General features: G+C 57.6%; 2 protein-coding genes across 8 annotated transcripts in view; both read left to right on the top strand.

Annotated features, from left to right (window-relative positions):
* Positions 1-6576, top strand: part of FXYD6 (FXYD domain containing ion transport regulator 6) — a 31483-nt gene extending 24907 nt beyond the window's left edge. For 3 of the 6 annotated variants that reach the window (XM_045482972.1, XM_045482968.1, XM_045482969.1), the window contains exons 2-8: positions 1066-1128; positions 1724-1762; positions 1872-1946; positions 2762-2798; positions 3358-3407; positions 3925-3967; positions 5263-6576. In XM_045482972.1, coding sequence (XP_045338928.1) covers positions 1071-1128; positions 1724-1762; positions 1872-1946; positions 2762-2798; positions 3358-3407; positions 3925-3953 — 288 coding nt within the window. In that variant the 5' untranslated portion in view covers positions 1066-1070 and the 3' untranslated portion in view covers positions 3954-3967; positions 5263-6576. Of the gene's footprint in view, positions 1-1065; positions 1129-1723; positions 1763-1871; positions 1947-2761; positions 2799-3357; positions 3408-3924; positions 3976-5262 lie in introns of all 6 variants that reach the window. The other 3 variants (XM_045482967.1, XM_045482971.1, XM_045482970.1) reach the window with 3 other exon arrangements.
* Positions 6577-14859: 8283 nt separating this feature from the next.
* LOC123600722 (sodium/potassium-transporting ATPase subunit gamma-like) lies at positions 14860-21997 on the top strand. Of its 2 annotated transcripts, none has more exons than XM_045482974.1 (6): positions 14860-15018; positions 19470-19508; positions 19692-19766; positions 21418-21454; positions 21640-21670; positions 21804-21997. In XM_045482974.1, exons 1-5 carry the CDS (start codon positions 15000-15002, stop codon positions 21662-21664), a joined length of 195 nt encoding a protein of 64 aa, XP_045338930.1. In that variant the 5' UTR covers positions 14860-14999; the 3' UTR covers positions 21665-21670; positions 21804-21997. The 2 variants fall into 2 exon arrangements, with proteins under 2 accessions (XP_045338930.1, XP_045338929.1); XM_045482973.1 differs by lacking the exon at positions 14860-15018 and adding an exon at positions 17533-17654.
* Positions 21998-23441: the final 1444 nt, after the last annotated feature.

Here is a 23441-nt window from a genome sequence, read left to right as displayed (position 1 = left end):
AGGATGCTTGCGTGGGGACTGGCAAGTAATGGGGGCGATCCCTCAGGGCCAGCATGGTCCTGGCCACTAGAAACTGGTCTGGGGGGGTCAGGCCACTGCCAGTCCCACACCCTGGAGGAAGACAGACAGCCTTGCGCTTTCCTGGTGTGGGTTTCTTTCTGCCTTTCCTTGATGGCTCTTCACCAAACATACTTCCTTAAGCCCAGGAGTGACTTGCGTGTGACTCCACTGAAATCTGTCCCTGGCCGCCTGCTGCCTCCATCCGGATGGCCCATCCGGGGGCCCCTGGCCCCAGAGTCCAGGGGCTCGATGAGCTCACGAACAGAAGGGGAAGGTCAGGATGCTGGCACTCAGAACCGGTCCGCACGTTGCCTTTGTTTGACCAAACGGCCTTTCTGGAGGATTATGAACTAAAATTGGAGGAAGAATTGGCTCGGGCACCTTAGAGGTGAGGGTGTCGGGGGCAACTTAAGGGAGAGCTGTTGGCATTTCAGGGTTTACCCTACGGAGACCAGTGAACAGCAAGTCTCCCGCCCCACCTGGCGGGCGGGCTGGGCTAGAGAGGCATTCGATTATCTGCCCCATTTAATCTCCTAGAAGAACGAACTTCCGACCGTGGGTGTTGGCCATGGGGAACCAGGCCAGGAAGTCCCGGAAGGACGGCCTGGAGAGGAGGGCGTAGCTGGGGTCATCACCAAAGCCTTGGGGTTTTCCGGCTTCGGCACCAGAGAGGCAGCGTGGTGGAGGGGTTAGGACCCGGGCTCTGACACTCACTATCAGGAGTCTCATTTAACTTCTCTAAACTGTGGTTCTTCGCCTGCAAAACGGGTCAGTCCTTGCGCCCACTGCTTGTCATAGTAGGCAGTTGTAGTAACTAAATTAATGCGTGCGGAGCCCTCTGTAAGAGCTCAGTAAGTGTCAGCCACTTCCATTCTGTGGCTTGAACTTTTACTGTGTGGAGGGTACTCAGAATAGAGCCGGGAGCCCTACGCAGCCCCTGACCCGGCCGAGGGCTGGGGTGGGGGTCTCCTGTGCAGAGACTCACCTTCCTTCCTTTGTCCCCAGACGCCATGGAGGTGGTGCTGATCTTTCTGTGCAGCCTGCTGGCTCCCAGCGTCCTGGCCAGTGGTAAGTACCCCTCCAGGTCCTGGCCCTTTGGGACACAGGGCTGGGGGGCTCTCAGATTCTCCATGTCTGATCAGTGACTCCCCTGTCCCCGCTGAAGTCAGCAGAGAAACTGCTGGAAGGCAGCATGTATTCACAGACCCTGTTCCAGCCCGCCCACCTCTCCCCAGAGGGTCCAGCAGGCTCTACTTTCAAGCTCTCAAGCACTCCAGGTCCCTGTAGACTTTTTGCCTGAACCTTGGGAGCCAGGCCCGCTCATCAGTGTCTAGATTCTGGCTTTGTGCAAGTCACATGTTCTTCCTTGGTCTCAGTTTCCCCACCTGTAACAGGGGGCTAACCGACCCTGCCTTTGGGGGATAATGGAACAATGCAAAGGGGCAAGAAATGTGGATGTGCTGTGCACGCGGGCTCTGAGTGGTACCCAGTTCTGCTCTCGGGCTGGCCTTAGTGGGCAGGCCCTTCTGTGCTTCCCCGGGCACCTCTGCTTAACGGGCTCTCTCTCCCAGGAGTCCCTTTGTGGGAAGTGACACTGGTGGGGTATTAGGGAACCAGATGTGCAGCTGTCTTTCCTCTTGCCCGCACTCGTTTATTTTTTCAGCAGCTGAGCAGGAGAAGGAAAAGGACCCTTTTCATTATGGTGAGCGGTGATGGTAACCCTGGGGGGGGGGGAGGGGGGTGTGTGGCCCCGCCCAGGGACGGGAAGCCATGCTCTTCCCTTCCTTTCGTCACCTCTGCTCCTTTGGCAGACTACCAGACTCTGCGGATCGGGGGACTGGTGTTTGCTGTGGTGCTGTTCTCCGTGGGGATTCTCCTTATCCTGAGTAAGTTTGTTCGTTCCCTGTTGGCTCTGTAGAGTGATGTCTGCAGCTGCCGGGGGAGTGGAGAACAGTGTAGGAGCCCGGCCGTGCTCTCTCGGGGGGAGAGAGAGATGGCCCGTTCTCCCTGTTATCTCCAGCACCTAACATAGTGCGGGGCACATAGTAAGTGCTCAGTAAAACAGGGCAGCATGGACAAAATAGGGGCACCTGGGTGGCTCAGTCGGCTAAGCGTCCGACTTCGGCTCAGGTCATGATCTTGCTGTTTATGAGTTAGAGCCCCGCATTGGGCTCTGTGGCGATGGCTTAGATCCTGGAGCCTGCTTCCGATTCTGTGTCTCCCTCTCTCTCTGCTCCTCCCCTGCTCTTGCTCTGTCTCTGTCTCTCTCAAAAATAGATAAACATTAAAGAAAAGTGAACAAAATAAATGCTTGATGAAAACAAGGTCATCAGGAAGGGCAGGGTGGCTGTCCTGGTGCTGTGTCCAGTAGGCAGAGGTCGGGGAGTCACAGGAGATAGCGAGGAGCTGTCCGTAGAGTGCTGTGAGAGAGGTGCCCCCGCGTTTGTTTTCTGCACACGAGAGCCCGGGCCGCGCGGAGCCCTCTGCACTTGCCCGATCAAGCAGACGGTGGTACGGCCATCATCCAGGCATTTGAATGTTGAACCTTGACCTCAGAAGAACCCTACTCCCACAGAGGATTGCTACATGTAACTGTGCTTTTTATGTAGCCCCCTGTGGCAGCTTTGCTGTGGTCAAACCAGGAGCGTGACCTTGAACTTGAGCCGGGAGCGTGACCTTGGGTGGTTTCTTTGCCTTTCAGGTCGCAGATGCAAATGCAATTTCAATCAGAAGCCCCGGTAAGGATGGCGTGTCTGTGGATATCGGAGGTGACGCTAGGAGGGGACAGGGCGGGGCCCCCTGGTGTGTGCCAGGCATGTTCTGGCAGACACGAGGGCAAAGCATGGATCCTCTCGGGAGGTCCATCTCGTCTCTACAGGAGCTGCGACGCTGTCCCTGCTCGTCACCTGTGCATGGGGCTCTTTGGCTGAGGAGGCGCTCGGGCTCCATCATTCACCTCTCCCCCCACCCCATACCCCATTAGTCTACCGCAAAAACCAGGGGCAGCAGTGGACCTCAGAAGTCCAAAGTCTGGCAGGACACGATGCCAGCCCCCAGGGGGCCCCAAGCCACTCCTTCCCAGCGCTCAGTGGGGCCGGCACTGAAGGGTGCCTGCGAGTTCCCCTGACACCCCTTCAATCCCAGCTTCGCCCCCGCCCCCGGCCCCACGCGCCCCTTGGTGGAGAGTGCCACAGCCTTCCAATGACTCGCAGGGGCCTGCTCCAGACGGCCCTGCCCCAGCAGGGACAGCGGGTTTGCCCCACAGAGCGCCGACGGAAGCTTCTCCTTCTCTTGCAGGGCTCCGGGGGATGAGGAGGTGCAGGTGGAGAACCTCATCACTGCAAATGGTAGCGGTCACGACCACCGGCCCGGGTGGGATACAAGCAATGGGGGAGGGTCCTCGGATGGCTCCGGGAGGGATGGTGGTCAGACACCGTGGCCTCCCTAGAGCCAACCGGACGTGCTCCTGTGTCTGTGCGGGGAGAGCGGTCTCCGGGGCCCCTGCTCTGGGCCGTCCCCTCACCTCCACCAAACCGGCTGCTACCCCTGACGGCCGCTGTTTATAGGGCATGTGCTTTGTGTCGGGCACGAGACAGGTGCTTCATAGAGCCCCCTTCGTGTGCGCACAGGCCCATGACAGAGGCTCACGATCCGCATTCGATAACCCAGGGACTCAGAAAAGTTAAGGAATGTGCCCAATTCCTATAACCAGCAAGTCTGTCTGACTCAAAATCCTGCCAAGCCCCCTCTTTGCTGCACGGTTCAGACTCCTCCAGCGTCAGGCCTGGGCACGGCTGCTGCAGCGGGTGGCCTGTGGGGGTGAGGGGTCCATTCGCTGCAATCTGTTCCATTTTTTTTTTCCAGCAACGGAGCCCCAGAAAGCAGAGAACTGAGGTGCAGCCCTCAGGTAGGAAGGTAGGATCCTGTCTTCCCGTGTCTTCCTCTGTCTCCGTCACTGTTCATTCCTCAGGGAGGTGCTGGGCCAGCTTTTGCAGCGGGCACAGCGTTTATTCTGAGCCAGGCTGGGGAGTCTTGTGTCTGAAAGGGCAACGGGACAGATGGACGGAGACATCTGAGGGCACCACACATGCGCGGTGAAAGGCTGGGGAATGGGGCTTCTGCTTCTGCACGACCGGAGGCCAGGTTAATGGAAGGTCACCCTCCCCGCGATGGGGGCAGGACTTGGGAGAGAATGACAGTGCGTGAACTCCTCCTAATACCAGAGTAGCTCAAAGATAATGGCTTTTAGCGATGGTTCAGAAAGTACCTTAGGACGGCTTAAAAAACATCAACACTTTAGAATCAAACTTGCTAACTCTACACAGGACTAGGGAGAATAGTGTATCTCCCCCTTCCCGATGCCAGCGTTAGCCGTTCTCAGTTCTCAGCTGTTAGGGGCACCGTATTTAGCATTTGCTTCCGTCGTTCATTGTAGGGACACGGGAGAGTGTTTGCCGTTAAATGTCGTAGTTTTCAAAATGCTGCCCCGCACAGACTTGCCTGAGCCTACCGGAAGAAGCAAGTAGGGCAGGTGGGATTGAGCCCCACTTTATAGATGAAGAAACAGGTCAGAGAGAACAGCTATCCAAGATCGTGTTACCACAACAGCCTCGTGGGTGGGCAGCGCGGGGCTCAGTTTGTCCATCTCCTAGACGGGGCTTGGGAAGGTCGGTGATCTCCTACACACGAGGTGGCCCTAGATGCCAATCCAGGAGTCAGGTGTCCTAGCTGGTGGCTCGGGGTTCTGTCCATTCATGGCCACTGGCAGGTCCGATCTTGGCTCAAGTCGGGGGAGGCTCAAGGGAAGGAGGCTTGGGTTTTTTTGTTTTTTGTTTTTTGCTTTTTTTCCTAAACTAGGACTTCCTCAAAAACCCTGTTCTCTTAGGTCTCGGGATTGTGAGCAACGACTGGGGGTGTCCTGAAATAGAAACCCCGGGTTTAACAATTTTCTTCCCATGTCTATCAGGTTCTAGCCTTCCTGGGAGAAGCGCTTCCCTGGGCCCCCCTCCCCCTCCCAGGCCCCTCCCCCTTTCCCTGCATTTCAGCCTCGTCCTCCTGTGTCACCGGGGGATGTGAGCTCCGAGTGGGTCTCCTGCGAGTTTCAGGGGGGCACAGGCGCTGCGTTAAGGCAGGGAGACAGCCAGTAAAGACGCCGGAAAGGAGGCAGAGTGGAGTTTTAATTTGGATTCTCTCCCCATTTAGCTCCCAGAACCTGAAAGGAGCTGCTTGAACCTTTAGACGCAAGTGTTGATGCTTAAGAACACCGGCCACTTCAGCAGCAGATCTTTCCCCAGGAGAAGCCAAGAGTGTGTGTGTATCCCCCTGCCCCTTCGCCGTCCCCTGGAACACGATCCTCAACTTAACGATGCAACTGACACCCGCCTCTCCTGCCCGCAGCCCGCGGTCTCGTCCACGTCCTGTGACGTGTCTGTGTGTGTTTGATGACTGTGATCTCTGTGGCTGCTTGTTTGTGGATGATGTTGTATTTTAGTGACCCTGAACTCGCTTTCCCCGGGTGGGTGCTGAGCCATGTCACCGTCAGCCCCTCCCTGCTCCCCTGTGGCCCCCACCCCCATCATCTCCCACTCCCGGGAGTCCGCTTTTTCCCTGAGAGGCCAGTCCCTTCTCTTGATTTGGGGGTGGGTGTAGGGCTAGGGGGGTGTGGGGGGGGGTCTCCAGTTGTCTCGGGACTTGGGAAGGTTTACATCACCTCCGTGATCATTTTTCTTGGCCTCTCTTCACTTCATTCACAAGAACCTTGCTTCTGTATTCTAGTCTAGACCCAGGTCTGTTCTGAGGGTCTCTTGGCAATCGGGAGGTTCACGGCCAGGAGCTGGTGAGCGCAGCTTTGCCTCCAGGCAGGCTGTGCCCCTTCCACGGTCCTTTCCCTCTTGGGGCTTCCACCCCGGGGTCCTCATCTGCCCGGCACCGTCGCAGAGCAGCCCGGGATCCCGGGCCCCGGGCTTCTAGTCTGCCCCTGGGGAACGTGCCCCCTGCATATCTTCTCAGCAATAACCCCATGGGCTCTGGAACCCTGCTCCTCTCTCCTACCTTCCCTGCTTCCCAGCTCCCAGCTATAGCCCGGCTCTTCTGGACTCAGACTCCTGTCCCTGAATGAGGTCTCTGGTAGGCAGTGGCTGAGGGGCTCCATTCTGTCGGGGCCCGCAAAGCAGCAGGGAGAGGAGGCGTCCTGTGCTTCTCTGCCCGCGTCCCGTTGGTCAGGGAGCAGCGATGGCTCCCAAGCCCTTTGCTCCACCTGTTACTGGTTAGAGCGGCAAGTGCAGTGGCTACACGTGGCTTAGAGACCCGGGGCAGGTGGGCACAGCCCTGCTGCGGAGGGAACTGCCAAGAGGTCGAAGGTCATACAGAATGGAAAATCCAAGCAGACCCCGCCCCTCCCATCCATTGTGTTCTCGTGGCATCCAACCAGACGTGCCGCCTGACCGGGCCGCTGTCCTCCGTGCTGTGATCGATCCTCTCCACAACAAAAGGGAATAAAACACCATTTGTTTCCTAGTGGCTCTGAAGTGCTTTCCTTTGTGTCAGAGAGCTGGAGCGTTTGTAGGGCTGAAGGGTCCTTGGTCAGAGGGAGGCGGTGACAGCTGAAGAGGCGGCCGAGCTGTTTGGTCCAGCTTAGCTCCTCCCCTCCCCCTGGACCCCTTCCCCCCTTTCCTCCTCCCACCTCCCCCTGCTCCTGGGTCGGTGCGCCCGCGGCAGGACCTGAACCTTACGCATGTCGTGGGTTCAAGCCCTGCATGGGGCTCCATGTTGAGTATGAAGGCTACTTAAAAAAAAAAAAAATACAAAACTGTGGAGGCCACGTGGATGGTGTCCATAGTGGCTCATAGGGGCCAGGGGTCACCCACAGTGTCCTCCCAAAGACACTGCAATTCAGTCTTTGGAAAAGTGCTGTTGGCCAAATAAACACAGATGCAGCCTGATTCTCCCCGAGGTCGCTGCTGCTCACCGTCCTCTCTACGTGCTTTGTGTGTCTTTATCTGAGACGGTTCCTAGTGGACAAGGACTATGTCTCGTTCTAAGGTAAGAGTGCCTGGAACACCTTCACCCCGCCCCCCCCCCCAAATCTTCAGAGTCCGTCTAGAGTCTGTGAGTAGTTTAGGGCTGCAGAATTGGCAGGTGCAGGTCCTGAGGGACTCGGGGGTCCAGTCACCCCCCTGGCTGCCCCCGGGACACTTCTGCACCTGCCTTTGCCCTGTGTCCCCCCAGGTCTTTGAAAAGACCTGGGACTTATCGCTGAGATCAAGCTCCACATTGTCAACTCCGTGATCGCGGAGGCTACACCATCTCCGGTCACACCGCAAGTTTGTTAAGTCAGCTAATGAGCACCATTTGTGGGAACACTCACGGGTCAGGGAATTACAAGGCTGGCAGCAATTTCAGAGCTTGGCCGGATGAAGACCCTCCGGGGCCCCAGGAACACAAAAGATGGTGGGTACCTCCCCACCTTCATTCTTAAAAATAAAACCTTGAACTCTAAAAATAAGTATGAGGAAGTATAATGGGGGAGATTCGGGTTTTTCTCATAGTAATCATGTTATCAACTCTAGGGCATTCTAGAAAATAGTTTTCCCTTCTTTGCCAGACTCTCAGCGCCCGCTCATCTTTCCCCCGGACAACCCAGTCTCATTTCTGAGGTGGGTAGGATGTTCACACTTTAGAGATTCTCTGAAATGTTTGTGACTGGTTGAGGTCACGCGGCTGCGAAATGGAGGGGCTAGGAACCCGGCCTAGGCTCTCTGTCACCAAAGCTCTCTCTGGCACGCCATGTGGCCTGGCTTCCTTCTGCAGGGGAGGGCTGACATCCAGGGGCAGGGAGAGGATCGCCTGGCACGGTGTGACCACATCTGGAGCCCGGCTGGCCCTTCAGGGCATACGCTACTTAGCCTGTGCTCTGGGGAGGGTCTTGTGGCCTGGAAACAAGACACGTAACGAATAGTCAAAGGAACTGGTGATCGAAATGATGGCAATATTATTATTCATAACTAAATAAAGCAGCTAATACATCGAGCACATGCTATTACCAAACACGGGGCGGACGATGTCACATAGATCAACTCGTTCAGAACTCACGGCACTACCTGATGGTCTCCTGATTTTACAGATGGGGTCACTGTGGCTCGGTGGGACTGGCCTGAGTTTGTGCTCCGAGGGGCAAAGCCAAAGTCCAGCCCGGGCCCGCCCAGCTCCAAGCCCGGCTCACTCTGTGCTGCAGAGGAAAGGGCTTAGGCCCATCAGGTGTACGTGAGAGGAGGCAGAACTTGGCCTCGTGTGAGGGAGTCCTGGGCTCCCTCCGCTGTGACAATCCCCAACCGGAGTGGCTGTCCATCTGGAAGTGTTCAAGACCCTCCGGGCAAAAATGGACTCTGCGAATCTGCCCAGGACAGCCTAATCTGGCCAGGTCCGGGCTCCGGTTGAGGACTCCACTCCCCCTCCCCTCCCTCCCCCCCACATGGATGAGCCCCTTCCCCCTCTCTGGACTAGCACTGCAGGGCCAGGGAAGAAGACTCCAGAATCCAGGCACGGATTGCTGTTTAGTGTGTGTCTTCCTTCTGGACCAGTGCTCGGTGCTGGCAGGACTGTCTACCTGTCCACTTCGTCCCCAGCCAGGTGACTGAGGTCTGTCATTTGGTTGGATACAGGAACTGTATAACTTGGTTATATGGGAAAGTTGACCAGTTGTGCCATTTCCCAGAAGGGAATGCTGAATCCCCTGGCCTCGGACAGTGATCTCAGGTGTCCTGCACGCTTTACCTCCCAACTACTGCCCCCCCCTCCCCAGGGATCCCACTCCAAAGATTTTCAAGTCTGCGCACAGAGGTGTTTGTGTTATTTAACACCACATAAAAATAGGCCATTCTGCCTACTGGTCCCCCAGGCTGTGGCCCTCCCTACCATTCTGGGGTTTTTTGTTTTGCAGGTTGTGGATTGGAACTTGCCAAATTGTTCTTGGAAGAGAGTCAGAGGCAGAGTGCAAGCAGCAGGGAGGGTGGGGTGGGTGAGGGGGATGCCAGGCTGAAGCACATGCCAAGGTCACTGGGCTCTTTCTCTCCTTCCTCTGGGGAGGAGGGCTCTGCCTTCCCAGGGATCATGGGCTGGCAGGGGTGGCCGGGCAAAGCCAGGGTGGGAGAGCGGTCCAGCTCTATCTGGTTCACCCCACCTTGTCCCCAGCAGAAGAGAGAAAGAGAGAGAGAGAGAGAGAGAGAGAGAGATCAGGTGTGTTTACCTGAGCCAGGGGAGAGGCTTTGGAAATACCTGTCTCCGGGCCACGAAGAGGAAGAATGTCACCTCTCACCATTAGTGTGATTCATTGCTGTCACAGCTGAACTCCAGGGGGGCAGAGACAGCCAGCTCAAGCCAACCGGTTGTTGATTTTATGGAGCCGGCTCCAGCCCTGTGCCTGCTTGCACAATAATGGGGCACCTGCCAAGGCAGGGACGGCAGAGCCGGTGATGCTGGGTGGGACATCATGGAGGACGTGGGCTGGTCGGGGCTGTTGCGGGGAGGGTCTCCCGCACTGCTCAGAGGAGTGGGATCCGGCCTCAGAGCCAGGCTCGGAGGCAGGCCGGTGGAGGAGGAGGAGGCTCAGGACATTCTCTGGCATTCCCCTCTTCTCTCTAGCTGTGCGAGCTCAGGCAGACGCCGGCGCCTCTGTCACTGTGCAAAATGAAAGGCTTCCTAGCCATAGGGTAAGCTGGGCCCCAGTTATCACCCTGAGAAAGCCACGGAAGCCTCAGTTTCCTCACCTGGGCGATGGGTCCACCGATCCCTATCTTGTTCCCTCCCAAGGTCAAAGTGATACGACGGGCATGCAAACCCTCTGAAGAGTCTACATGTGGGTATTGTGTTGTTAATATTTTTACTACCATCCATTTCCCTATGCATCCTTTCTTTGAAAGCAGGGTGGCCCTTCCGTGAGACCTGGGCCTGAGTTCTGACTTGCCTCCGTAACACTGCTGTTTCCTCCTCTGTGAGATGGGGACCACAAAACCTGCTTGGCTGAGCCACTGGAAGGAACAGAGCAGATCAAGGAGGCAGAAGCTCTTCAGAACTATCGAGAACCATGAAGTGGACGGAATGTTACCGAGGAGGGATTTCTGGCCACCAGACTGACATTTAACAGACACCAAGAGCTGAGGCCTGGCACAGGCCAGACTCGGCCAAATGAAGGACAAAGATGATTATCAAGCCAGATATGAGCCATCTGGGCCATGCCCGTGTAATCCAGAAGGTTGTGGAGGAAAGGCAGGAGCAGAGAGGGTGGGCTTGCTCCTGGAGGTCTTCCTGGAGGTGGTGAGCCTGGAGCTATTTTTCAGAGATAAGGGGGAATGGGGTTACCAGGAGGTGAAGACTGCAGCTGGGGAGAATAGCCTCTAGTCTAGGTCAAGCCCAGACTTGAGTTCTGAGAAAAGTCAAGAATGCATTTCTCTCCAGGGTATTCACTGTGGGAGAGGTGGGTCAAACAGGTTTGCCCTCGTCACCAGCTGTAGAAACAGAAGTGGACGTCCCCATCCCCTGCCAGCTCAGGGAGCAGAAAGCTTCGGTGACCTTGACTCTCACAGTACATTGCCCTTTGGCAGCTCCCACGACCTGTGTGCCCCACGCCTCAGGTCATCCTGAAGCCAAGACTTAAGGAATGGACCCTCCAGGACCCACCTCCCCTGGCCTCGCCTTATAAGACCCCGGTGACCCTGGCGTCTGAGGCTACAGCAGGAGACAGGAACCCACACTCCTTGGGGTTCAGGAACTCTGGGCAGCACAGATGGGTCCTGGGAGCTGCCACCTTCCTTGCCAAGGGGCCGTGCATGCCATGCAGCTGAAGACCGACCCCAGCCCGGAAACAGAGCTTTCTAGTGGTTTCTGGCTTCTTTCCAGCTGGGAGCCAACACCAGGAGGATTGGCTGGGGACCTCGAGGCCGGGGCTGCGCACTCTGACGTGCAGCCCCTAGACACGCAGGGACGGTGGAGCCGGAGAACCCCATCTTGGGAAGGCTGGTGGAGGGGGAGCCCCAGGCGGAGAGTGCTCAGCTGATGCTCCAGCGTGCCACCTCCTTATCTTACCATCTCCAGAGCGACCACCCAGACTCCTGCCCTGAGACTGAAGATTCAGGGCACGGGTGGAAGGCTGCCTGGGGAAGACAAGGGAGACTGAGGCATGGCGACCAAGGACATTGTCCCACTGGGTGTGACAGTGCTAGAAGAGGGACCCGGGACTCGGGGCTACCTCCTCATACCTCCCGAAGATCGCCTTGATCTGTGGGGCTTGGGAGGAAGGCAGTGGATGGCTGGAAGGCCCCCTCTGGCTCCAGCCTGGAATGAATACTCAGAGGAAGGGAGGGAGGCTAGGAGGTCTTTGCCTGCCCTGGAACCTTTCCGGGACTCCCACCCCCTTTGGCTCCGTATCCCGAGAAAGACGAAAAGAAATGCAGCCGACCCCGACCCCAGCAGCGACCAGCAATGCTGTGTAGGTGTCGCAAAGGGGTGGGAAGGAAGGCTGGAGGTCCTGGGGCTGGGGTGGCTGGCAGAGATTGTGCTGAGGGGCAGGAGGGGGAGGGGCTCTGGGAGCCTGCTTCAGGGGACTGAGCCCGGGGCAGGGATTCCAGTGAGCGTGCTTGCCTCCTGGAAGGCCATTTCAGGTGAGGATAGCGAAGCGACCATTTATTAGGGCTTTCTTTGGTCAGGCCTTTTACCCGCATCCTCTCAATTCCTACAACGACCACGCAAGGTAGGTGCTGCCACCCCGTTTTACAGACGGGAAGAAGGAGACCCGGAGACGTGACCTTCCCCAAGCATCACAGAGTCCACAGTGAAGAGCGGGGGGTGCAAAGGGGCTCGAGCGTGGTGCGGACCGCTGGCCGCAGGCGGAAGGAGCCGGGGGCTCCCTGATGAAGAGCAGGGCGTCTCAGAGGGGGACTTCCCTGTCCCCAGTGTCAGCCAGGCCGATGACCTCAGCTGGAGGCGGAGGAGAAGTCTGAGGGAGGACTTGGGTGTGAGCAAGAAAGGGTGGACCTTCCTGACTCGGCCTCGGCCTTCCCCCGAGAGGAGAAATAAACACTGTCATCAAAATCGCCCGCAGGGCTCCGGGCGTAGAGCTGGGGGTGGGATCTCCCGGAGGAGGACTCCGGGGGAGGTGCTGGCAAGGTGTGGGGGTTGCTGGCCACCCACTGTCTCTCCGTGGGGGCTCCCTAGTTCCTGCCGCCTCTTACAGAGCAAGTGATTTCAGAGAAGGAGGCTGCGGTAGGCAAGGTCGGGACCCACCTGTGCCCCTAGAGAAAGGATTTCACCTCTGGGACTTAACTCATTCGCTGAACAACGCCAGGGGCCTGCCACAGGCCAGGTCCTTTTCTAAGCACTGGGAATCGACGAATGAACACAGCAAACAAAAATCCTCGCTCTCCAGGGGCGCCTGGGCGGCTCAGTCGGTGGAGCGTCCGACTTCGGCTCAGGTCATGATCTCACGATTCGTGGGTTCGAGCCCCGGGTCGGGCTCTGTGCTGACAGCTCGGAGCCTGGAGCCTGCTTCAGATTCTGTGTCTCCCTCTCTCTCTGCCCCAATCCACTCGCATTCTGTCTCTGTGTCTCTCAAAAATAAACATTAAAAAAAAAAAAAAAAATCCTTGCTCTCCTGGAGCTCAACTTTTAGCTGGAAGAAAGACCAGAAAACGATGAGGAAAATAATTGGTAACTCACCAGATATGGTAAGTGCCAGAGAGAAACAAAACAAAACAAAACGACTAAGAAGGGATTTGAGATGTTGCAGAGGGTAGGTGTGAAATTTTATTATTTTTATTTTTTTTATTTTATTAAAAAAAATTTTTTTTTTCAACGTTTATTTATTTTTGGGACAGAGAGAGACAGAGAATGAACGGGGGAGGGGCAGAGAGAGAGGGAGACACAGAATCGGAAATAGGCTCCAGGCTCCGAGCCATCAGCCCAGAGCCTGACGCGGGGCTCGAACTCACGGACCGCGAGATCGTGACCTGGCTGAAGTCGGACGCTTAACCGACTGCGCCACCCAGGCGCCCCTATTATTTTTATTTTTATTTTATTTTTAATATATGTATTTTAAAGCTTTATTTATTTATTTTGAGAGACAGAGAAAGAGCACGAGCAGAGGAGGGGCAGAGAGAGGGAGCGAGAATCCCAAGCAGGCTTCACACTGTCAGGGCAGAGCCTGACGCAGGACTTGAACTCACAAACCGTGAGATCATGACCTGAACTGAAATTAAGAGTTGGATGCTTAACCGGCTGAACCACCCAGGTGCCTGCCCCTTAGAGTGTGAAATTTTAGATGGGGATGTCAGGAAGGATCTTCTGAGTCAATCTATGAAGAACGATGTGAGCAAGGTTAGCCAGAAGTTCTCTGGAGGAAGAGTGTTCAGGAAGCGGGAACAGTCAGTGCAAAGGTCCTGAGACAGGAGCATGCCTGGAGGGTTAGGAGACCATCAAGGAGACTGGTATGGCTGGAGGTGAGAGAAAAGGCGGGAACGTTGGAGTCAAGGTCAAAGAGGTCGTTAGGGCCAGATTAAGGAGTGTCGTAAAAGAAAGGAGTTTGGTTTACATCCCGAGCCCTCAGAGGGTTGGAGTAGGAGCGCGAACCCTTTGTAAGTGATGGGGATGGGCGGGATGACTTTGGAGGTTCTTTCCAGTTAGCGAGTTCATGACACAGGGTCTCCTTTTGGGATCCAGACGCCTTCCTTCACTGCATTAGGGTCTGGTAGGTAACGCAGACTGAGTCCGTGTGTGTGTTTGGGGGAGGGTGGGAAGGGACTTCCGGCTGCGATCTTCACTTTTCTGAACCACCAATGTGTTTGGACCAGGTAGCTTCTGAAATGTCATCTAACCCCGAGATGTATGAATCTCCCGAAGCGCCCCGCTTGGGGAATTTCTGCTCGGCAGCCCTGAGCTGTCTGAGTGTGCAGGTTTCCCCTTGGGAACGTGTGTCACAGCCTGGTCGTGGGAGCAGCTCGGCCCCCCCGAGCAGGGCCCTCAGGACAGACCTCAGCCCCTCCAGGTCACGCCCCTCCAGGCCCCCGGTTCTCCATTTCCCCCCCGGGGTCTTCTAGCTTGGAGGTGGCTCTCGCATGGGGCAGGGTCGTCAGTCGTCCCCTCGGGGCAGGAGATATGGCTAAGGAGGGACAGAGAGGCAGGCTGCCCTCTGACTGGAGCCAGGGAACAGAGACTTGGTGGAGAGCCAGCTTGGGGGGCTGCTCTGTATCTCCTGTGTGGGCTCCTGGCTCCTGCTGGGGACAGGCCCCCTGTATCTATCTCCCTGGGACCAGAAGTGCTGTCTTCCGGCCGTTCCCCGAGGCCTCGTGAGGGCTGCTGTTGTCTCCGGCTGGGCCGCTGAGGTGGGGTGGGCAGGTCTGACGTCACAGCCTGCGGGAAGTCCCCGGGAGCTATGAGAGGGGGCCCAGCTGAGAAAGGGCAGGCTCCTCCACCCGGCCCCCGGGCCCCCAGCTGCTTCCCTTCTCCGCCTACTACCTAAGGACACAGGAGGCTCAGCTGAGTGAAGGCTTACAGGGATCCCCAAATGGCCCCGAGTATCTCCCTCAGTGACCTTTGCAGGCACCCTGGGCAGCCTGGAGGGCACTGGCTGTGGCCTCTCTCCCGGGCACACAGGGGCCGATGGCTGTGGCTCGCTTTGCTGTGGCTCCCAGCTTCCCCCCTTCCTCGGGTGCCCGGTGGAGTTCAGAGAATGTCTCACGTGGATCCCCGCCCCAGCCCGCCCCAAGGGGCAGGCAGGCACGAGGTGAGGGCTCCCCTGTCAGTCCCTCCTCCTTGACTCTATCTCTTCCTGCCTGTGGGCTTGGGCTCGCCAGGGGCGCGGAGGGAGGGAGGGCCGCACTTTCCATCCAGGCCCTTGGCCACCAGCACGTCACGGCTCTCTCCCACCGAGGACACAGCCGGCAGCTCCTGCCATGGACAGGTGGTACCTGGGTGAGTCCCCTCAACCCCATGCCTCCCACCTGCTCAGACTCGGATGCAGGGGTCTACCTCATCACGTTCAGGGGCACCACCTGCTCCCCAGAAGTGCGGGGGGGGGGGGTGGGGGGAGCAGAAGCGAGGACAGGCAGCGTTTCTAAACAAGGGCATCTCAAGGTGGAGTCCTGGGCACGTGGTGATCTCTACTCTGAGCATCTCTGTGCCGCTGGGGCTGGGAAGACAGCTGGTCCCGAAGCCTCCCTTTCTGTCTCTCCACCTGTTCATCTGCAGGAATTCTAAAGCCAGGCTGCTGGGTTTAAATCTTGCTTTCCCCACTTCCTAGCTGCCTGACCTCTGGCAAGGTATTAAGCTTCTCTGTGCCTCAGTTTCCTCATCTATAAAATGGGGATGATCATAATACTTCCCTGACCTCAGAGCTGCGATGATTATGTGACTTGATTTTCATGACTTGCTTACAACAGGGCCTTGCACATCAGAGTTACAAATGCAGATGACAACTTGTTTTTCCAACTTCCCCTTTTGTCTGAAACCATCTCTCACTCTTTCCCCTGTCTATCTATCTATCATCTATCTAACTTTCCACCTATTTTTTTTACCCCTTATTCCAGATGGGATCCGCAATAACTTACGGAGACAGACAAAATGCGCCAAGATGCCAGGAGAATGTGTAGGAAAGGGCACCGGTGTCTTGTGTGGGAGAGTGACGGTAGCTTTGGGAGCCCAGCCTTGGGGGTCTGGCTTTCTAGCCCTGGCTTTGTTACTAATGGGAGGTTTCGGTTAAATCCCTCAACCTCCATGCCCCTCGGTCTTCTTGGGCTGCCCAGTGGGAGACACGGCACCTCCCCGGCCACCTCCAGGGGCCGTTACAAGGAGCAAATGACCAGCCTCAGTTTCTTCACCTGTAGAACGTTGCAACCGCGCACTCAGTGGGACAGTGCGTTTAAAGAGCCTGACACATGGTCGGCCCCTACTGAGCATGAGCTGGGTTGTAATATTCTCATGAATATCCATCGCTTGGTTCTGGAAGCTGAAGGTTGCTGGATGGGTGTCGGGGCTCCTGGTCTGCGAGGTCATGACATTCTCTCTCCGTCTCACCCCGTGCTAATTTTCACTGGAGGGGAGTTGGCTTTCCTGTGTCCAGCAGCTGACGTTCAACAAAAGGTCAATGCCGTTTATTTCTCTAGTCGGCACAAATCCGACAGTGACAATAGTGACACTTGCTGTGTATCTGGTCCCGTGCCCGGCTCCCTACATGCATTTTCTCCCTTTCTCCTCACCACAAATCCCTCAGGTAGGGAACAGTCCCATTTTACAGACGAGAGGACTGAGGCACAGAGAGGTTCAGGAACTCGACAGGGGTCATTTACTTAGCAGGTAGAGGAGCCAGGAAATGAACTCAAACTTTGACCCCCTACAGCCGCTCAAGGAGGATTAAAACATGGGTTCTTTTTCTTTGGAAGGACCAGCCCCTCCTTGGTGGACACTGACTGCAGGCTTGGGTCCCTTGGCCCCATGGAGCATCAGCCTCTTCTGGAGGCCAGTGCGGTGAACTAGAACTTAGCTGGGAATGTGAACAGCCATGGAGTACCCAGCCCTGGGGTCCCCGAGGCGAAGGAGGCCACCACAGAGTGGGGAGGCAGCCTCAGAGGTGTGGGGAAGCACCTGACCCCTAAAGCCTAAGGCCTGCCTGTCATTCTCCACTCTGCCCATCACTGGCTGTGTGTCCTCGGGCCAGGGCCCTACCCTCTCTGTGCCTCAGATGCCTCATCTGTAAAATGGGAGCTCACACAAGGCACAAGGAAATAATAATTAGGAAAGCGCTTTGTAAATTATAAAGGCAAGACGCTCTCCCCGTGGCAGGACTTGGCCCCTTCCTTGAAGGAGCCTACGTGCAACCTGGGCAGCTGGTGTGGAAGCAACTGGATTGTAGGAGGAAAATGCCAGAGGCGGCAGGAAGAGAGAGATTAGTGAGGGATGGCTGGAGCCTTTCTGGCTGAGGTGCGAGCTGCTAGAGGCAGTTTTGATGGATGAGGGAAAGAACAGGAGTGGGCAGGCGTGGGGGGGGGTGTGAACGCACGGTGGGCTCGGGGCGGGCCTTGAGGTGGGAGAGGGGCGGGCACCTCGGGACCCCCTCAGGGGAGCCCTGAATGCAGGGTAAGAAATAGCAGCTGCAACAGTGATCTCCACGGTGGTTGGTGAGGTGGGCGGCTGCTGGGGTTGGGGGCCTCTGGGGGCCCCGTGACATCGTCCCCCAAGCTGTAGAACCCACTGAACGTAACTTTGAAAGTGCCACTTCCCCGTCGCCACAGCCCCAGCCACGACGTCTCCGGTCTACCTCTCCCCGCCCCGTCTCTGGAAATTTCCTTTGGGAGGATTTGGGAGCCCAGCCAGCCCCTCCCTGCCCCTGCCTGCCCCCTCACCTCCTCGTGCCTCGGAGGGAGCCCCTCCGCTCACACTAGGGTTTCTCTTGTGACTGGGGTAAATATTACCCAGCACTGTTAATGTTTAATGCCCCCACCTCACCCCTGGCTACCCCACGGCCCGGCACTCTCCCCGAAGCAGAGGCAGAAGAGGGCAGAGGAGACCAGCCCTGGCCGCTAGGGAAATGGCAGGGCTGTTGGCGGACGACGGTGAGTGTGTGCGAACGTGTGCGAAGCAGGTGGTCTCTCCTTGGGCCACCTTTGGAGGGATGAGTTGCACCCTTGCCCCCTGCCTTCCAGAGTCCCCGGCGCCCCTCCCCCACCCTTGCCACCCAATCCTAAGAGGATTTTTTCGAAACAATTTCTTTGAAAAGAGGATCCTGCCTTAACTCTGCTTCAAGGCAGAGCCTCGGGGGCCAGGGAGGCGCTGGGGGGTGGGGGTGAGGGTGAGCTTCTGTCTCGGCCTCCCGGCATGCACCTATCCTGGTACAATGCATCTTGGGGGACTATCCAAGCTCGGAGCAGGAGGTGGAGGGGGCCAGGCTGGCTTTGGGGTGAGAGCCCCTCAAGTTTGGGACACCCCTGGAAGGATCCTGCCATGGGGGCGATTCGGGCCTGGAGGCTAACAGGGGCCTCTGTTGACCACGGTGGGCTTTGAGCCAGACCTAGGAAAGATGAGGGCTTTGGGCGGGGTGGGCTCACCAAATGGATGGTTTCCTGATGTGGTGAGGGGAGCCGCCAGGCCAGTCGTGGCTCTGGCGCTCACCCCCCAGGTGACCTTGAACAAGACCCGAACCGGATCCTGGGAGACAACCTTGGTGGGCTCCTGCAGGAGGGCAGGATCGGGCCCCGCAGTCACCCCCGTAGGCCCAGGCACTGACCCCGCCTGGCCAGGGAGGCTGCCCTGGGGATAACCCGGCTCACCAGGCCCCAAAGCCCCCCACCGTGACCCAGGGCACGGTGCAACACGCCACTGGAGGTGACGATTTGTGCCTTCCTTCTACCTTACGCACGGCTTACTTACCGCCCAGAAGGGGCTGGAGCAGGGCAGGACAGAGGGGCCACCCTCAGCCATGGCAGCAAAGCTCTGGCCAGGTGTCCCCCGGCTGCCCAAAGACAAGCGTGCTCTGTTTACGGGGCTGGGGGGCAGAGCTCCACCCCTGGTGGGGAAACACCACAGGAGGCAAGGGACCGGACCATACTTGACCTTGAAACATCTTGTTCCTTCTGACCATCTGAGAGGCAATGTAGCAAAGGGGTTAAGCACCTCGATTCTTGGCAACCTATTGCCTGGGTTCAAATGCCAGCTGTCCCCCTTTATGGCCTGTGACCTAACCCCTCAGTACCTCCATCCTCTTATGGATTATATTGGAATAATATTAATGCTTCATAGGGTTGTTTGAGGGCTAAATGAGCTAACGTTTTGTTAGCCTTGGCCTGGCACGTGGTAAACACTATATATTAATGTCTCTTCAAAGGATTTGCTTCCCGTTGAGGATAGAAACGTAAGCGAGAAGAATCTAGAAACCTGAGTTCAAGACCCAGTTCTGCTTTGAACTTTCGCGGGGACTTTAAACAAGTCTCCAGACTGGGCCTCGGTTTTCCCCTTCTGCTCCGTGAATGTTAAGGGCCTCTCCATTCGTTGCATGAATGTCGCTAGGCATCTGCTAGGCGTTCAGTAGTCACATGGAGAGGGACTAAGAAGTCACGTGGAGGTGAGTCTAATGGGAGATGTCTCCCTCGGCCTTGCTTACTACTGTAGGAAGCAAAGAGAGGAAAGAGCCGACCCCCCAGGGTGTCCAGAGGTCCCCACAGGCAGCACAGAGCTCTGCTTTGGATGCTTGGTATTTGGCCCCAAGGTGACTCTATCTGAAGCAGCCTAGGACAGATGTCCCCGTTGGCAGTGGCGTTTGAGGCCCGCCAGCCTCCTCTTGCCCACTTGGCCACTTGGGGCTGACGGATGGGACGGATGTGAGTTCCACGGCTCCTGCGACACGCTCACCCTGCCTCTGGCTCTCTCTGCAGGTGGCAACCCCAAAGGGGATGTGGACCCATTCTACTACGGTAGGCCTGGTGGGTCCCTCCTCGGCCCCTCTTCTGGCCACCACGCACGGATGCCCGGGTCCCGGCATCCCCCAGTTATGTTCCCCCATCTTCCCCTGTTAGCATGGGGCTCCTGCTGGGGTGGGCTGTGGGGAGGGGTGCCTGGGGCGACCCATCCCACCTCCTTGCCCTCTCCTTCCTCAGACTACGAGACCGTCCGCAATGGAGGCCTGATCTTTGCTGCCCTGGCCTTTGTCGTGGGGCTCATCATCATCCTCAGTGAGTGGGGCTGGCCTCATGCTGGCGGGGCCGGGGGGAGGCGCGGCATAGAGCCTCATCTCTTCTCAAAGCCACTGGGCACTGGTTCCCCAGGTGGGGGTGGGGGAAAGCCCTCTCACTCCCTTCCCAGATCCCAGAAGGGAAATGAGTCTTTCCGCTCGCCTCCATTGCCCCATGCAGGATGTGGGAACTGACCGACGCCCTGATAGACAGAGGCACCCCGGGATGCCTCCCTACTTGGTCCTTGGACCACCCAGAGCAAGTTCCCTTTTCCTCACGTGCGTCCTCTGGTGGCCAGTGGAGGAACTGCTGAGATGGGAGGGCAGGCTCTTCCAGCCTGGGACACTGCAGTGTCCGCGGGGTTCAAGGGGAGGGAACCAACCTCCAATGGACGCCTCCCTTGACCAGATCCGGTCACTTTCCTTTCTTGGCATGAGCTACATCTCAGTCCGTTTATTTTTTTTTTAACCTTTATTTTAGAGAGAGACAGACAGACAGAGCATGAGCAGGGGAGGGGCAGAGAGAGAGGGAGACACAGACTCGGACGCAGGTTCCAGGCTCTGAGCTGTCGGCACAGAGTCGGACGCGGGGCTTGAACCCACAAACCGTGAGATCGTGACCTGAGCTGAAGTCGGACGTTCCACCGACTGAGCCACCCAGGCACCCCCATCTCAGTCCGTTGAATCCTCTCGGCAACACTGAGGGATGGTCAAGACTATCACATTTGATAGATGAAAACCACTGACCGTGGCAGGTGCACCAATTTGCTCTGGGTTCCACAGCCAATCAGAAGCAGAGCTGGGTTCAGCTGTTCCCCCCCACCCCTCCCCACCCCCCCCCGCCCCCCACCCACTGCTGGAAAGCAAATGATGGGGGGAGCCAGAGGCATCAGGACCCACTGCTAGTTTACTATGGATCCCCCTCGGGCCTCAGTTTGCATATCTGTTAAATGGGGACGATCCCACTGATAAAGCCAGGGCTATCATCCAAAGACATGGCAGCCAAGAAAGCATTCAGGCATAGGCATAGAGTGTTCTGGGGGAGCGAAGGGTCCTTGTATATCTCCCAGCCCCAGCCCAGCCCCAGCAGGCACACAGCAGGCACTTAGTAAAGGCTTATTGGCTTGTTTTGCTGCAACCGGAAGAAACACACCCAGAAACGCAATCAGTTCTGTGTCCTGGGATTCTAACCTGCCCATGGTTGGTGCCATCCCATCTGAAGGCTTCGGTCTGCAGACCTGGCTGGTCTCCCCAGTTCATCCGGAAGGTGTCTCAAGGGCAGCACCGTATTGTGGTTGAGCACACAGCTGCAGGAGGCAGACCGGCCTGAGCAGAGATCTTGGCTCTGGCCTCACAGTTGTCCTCCTCCAAGAGCTTACTGGGCGGCGACTATGTGCCCAGCCCTGGTGCTGGGGGCACCGCGATGGCCCAGGCTCGGCTACTGCTCTCGGCGTGCCCAGCCTACCTTGGATCCACTGCGGGAAATGTTTGTTGACGGACAGGGGCTTGGGCCCCTGAATGCTTATGGCCCCGCCATATGTGAAGAGAGAACCAGTCACCTGTGGCTTTGGCAGAAGGAGGGGAGGGAGGAAAGGGAGGGTCTCCTTGGAAGCGAGCGGTCGAGGGAAACTCACCTCCTTTCTCTCTTCCAGGCAAAAGACTCCGCTGTGGGGGCAAAAAGAAACACCGGTGGGTGTCTGCCCAGGGTAACTGAGTGAGGCAGGGACACGGGTGGAGGGGGATGGGAAGGAGGGCCAGGCCAAGGATTTTGGTCTCTGAGGCCTTTGAAGAGGGGTCCCCCACCTCAGGGACCCCCTGGATTCACCACCTCCTCCTCTGACCTCTCACCTGTCTTTGTCCCTCCCCTGCCCCAGGCAAGTCAACGAAGATGAGCTGTAATGATGGGTAAGTTGGGGAGGGACGGGGGAGGGGGCCAGCCAGGGAGGGCTGCGAAGAGAAAGGTCGATGAATCAGGAATGAAACAAAAGGCCCTGCTTTGGCCCCCACCACAGCCCAAATCCCATCTTTGTCTTTTCAGAGTCTGCCGTGCCCCCGTTGCACTGGGGTCATTGGGAAGCCTTCCCTGAGTTGTAGACCTTTGTCCCCAGCACTGCCAGGCCCTCGGCTGAAGGAAGCGCCAGGCTCCGTGTGACCCCTGGGTGCACATGGCCTCCTCCCACCTCTCGGCCGCCTCCTGTTAATAATAAAGCCAGCCTCAGAGATGGCTCCTTCCCTGGCCTCCCTCCCTCCTCCTCTATGCCTGCCACGACCAACTCGCCCTTCCAAGCTGGGGTGCAATGCAGCCTGGTCTCTCCCGGTTTTCAATGAACTGCTCAGGTGCCCGTGCCTATTAAAGCAGGAAGTTTCGTAGGACCACCTGCAGGCCTCTTCTTGCCCCCCGAGCCCCATGGGCAGAGGACTCAGCCTGTCTTCCCAAGGCAGAGAGAGAGAGAGAGAGAGAGAGCGCCGGGAAGTCTGAAGGTCAGCGATGATCGGGTGCCGCTTGGGTTTCTGCCTCAGGCCCTGGATGCTGCTACTGGAGCTCTCTGCTGGGGGTTCCCGCAGACATGCCCTGAGCTGTCTGTGACCACGGCATGTGCCCTGCCATCTCACACGTGCGCCAGCGTGCCGGGCCGGGCAGGTCCGGGGGGCCTAGCGCAGGCTTTGGCAACTCTCTCCCTACCCGCCTCCCGACCTTGGTGCTGAGCTCAGGCCGCGCCCTTTCCACTCGTGGGGCTTGGGGACCCCCACTGGGCCTATTCTCATCCACGTATTGGGGTGCTACCCTGGCGAATCCCAGGGCCGAGGGGTGCACAGTGACGGTGGGGCCCCTTGGTACCCTTTCCTCCAGCCCCGTCCACGGTGGCAGGCAGCCGTCCATGGACAACTTGACCCAAGATGGTGCCAGGCTGCCTCTCCCACCAGTGCCCAACTTCCTGATGCCTGTGGCCTCCTTGCAGCGCAGCACGGTCCCCTCTGGCCATTTCAGAAGGAGCCTGTCTTCCCTCTTCCACTCTCCCCTGCGGAAGGGAAGGATCATGGCACCACCTAGTGTCCAGTCCCCCCATCAGGACCTGCAAGCATGCCAGGGCAGGGAGGAGAGAACAGGCAGGGGAGCCCGGACAGCAGCACGTTAGTGGAGTTTAAAATGAACAGGGTGTGTCTGGGGGCCAGAGGCAGGCAGGCCACCGTTCCATTTGCAAACTGAGTCCTCTGTCTTCTTCCACGGCCCGCAGGCCCTGAAGCCCCCCGACCCTCGCAGAATCACAGGAGGTTTGAACACAGAAGATCCTTAGCAAAACAGACAAGCTTCCCTTTTCAGAGAGGGAAACTGAGGCCCCGGGAAAGGCAGTGACTTGTGCAGGTGACGCAGCCCGCCTGGATCAGGGCCAGAGCTATAAACCAGGTCTCCGGTGACCGTTCCAGCTTTCTTCTCACTGACCCCTGGGGGTGGTGGGCAGAGCCCCACTGACCCCCTGTGGGCTTGGAGAGCTGAGGGAAAAGAGAGAGGGGCTGGCGGGAGGACACGTTCCAGGGAGACCAGGAAAGCCTGGCCGCTTACAAGCCGGGGCCAAGGTCTTTGCAACACCTGCTCCAGATGGGGGCCCACCGACGACAAATGAAATGTGACAGGCCACACCCCTAAATAGAATTCAGTATTTCCATACACAAGATG

Source organism: Leopardus geoffroyi, chromosome D1 (assembly GCF_018350155.1).
Source record: "Leopardus geoffroyi isolate Oge1 chromosome D1, O.geoffroyi_Oge1_pat1.0, whole genome shotgun sequence".
Classification (NCBI taxonomy): domain Eukaryota; kingdom Metazoa; phylum Chordata; class Mammalia; order Carnivora; family Felidae; genus Leopardus; species Leopardus geoffroyi.
The sequence above is the reverse complement of the archived record's forward strand: the minus strand, read 5'-3'. Positions and strand labels throughout refer to the sequence as shown.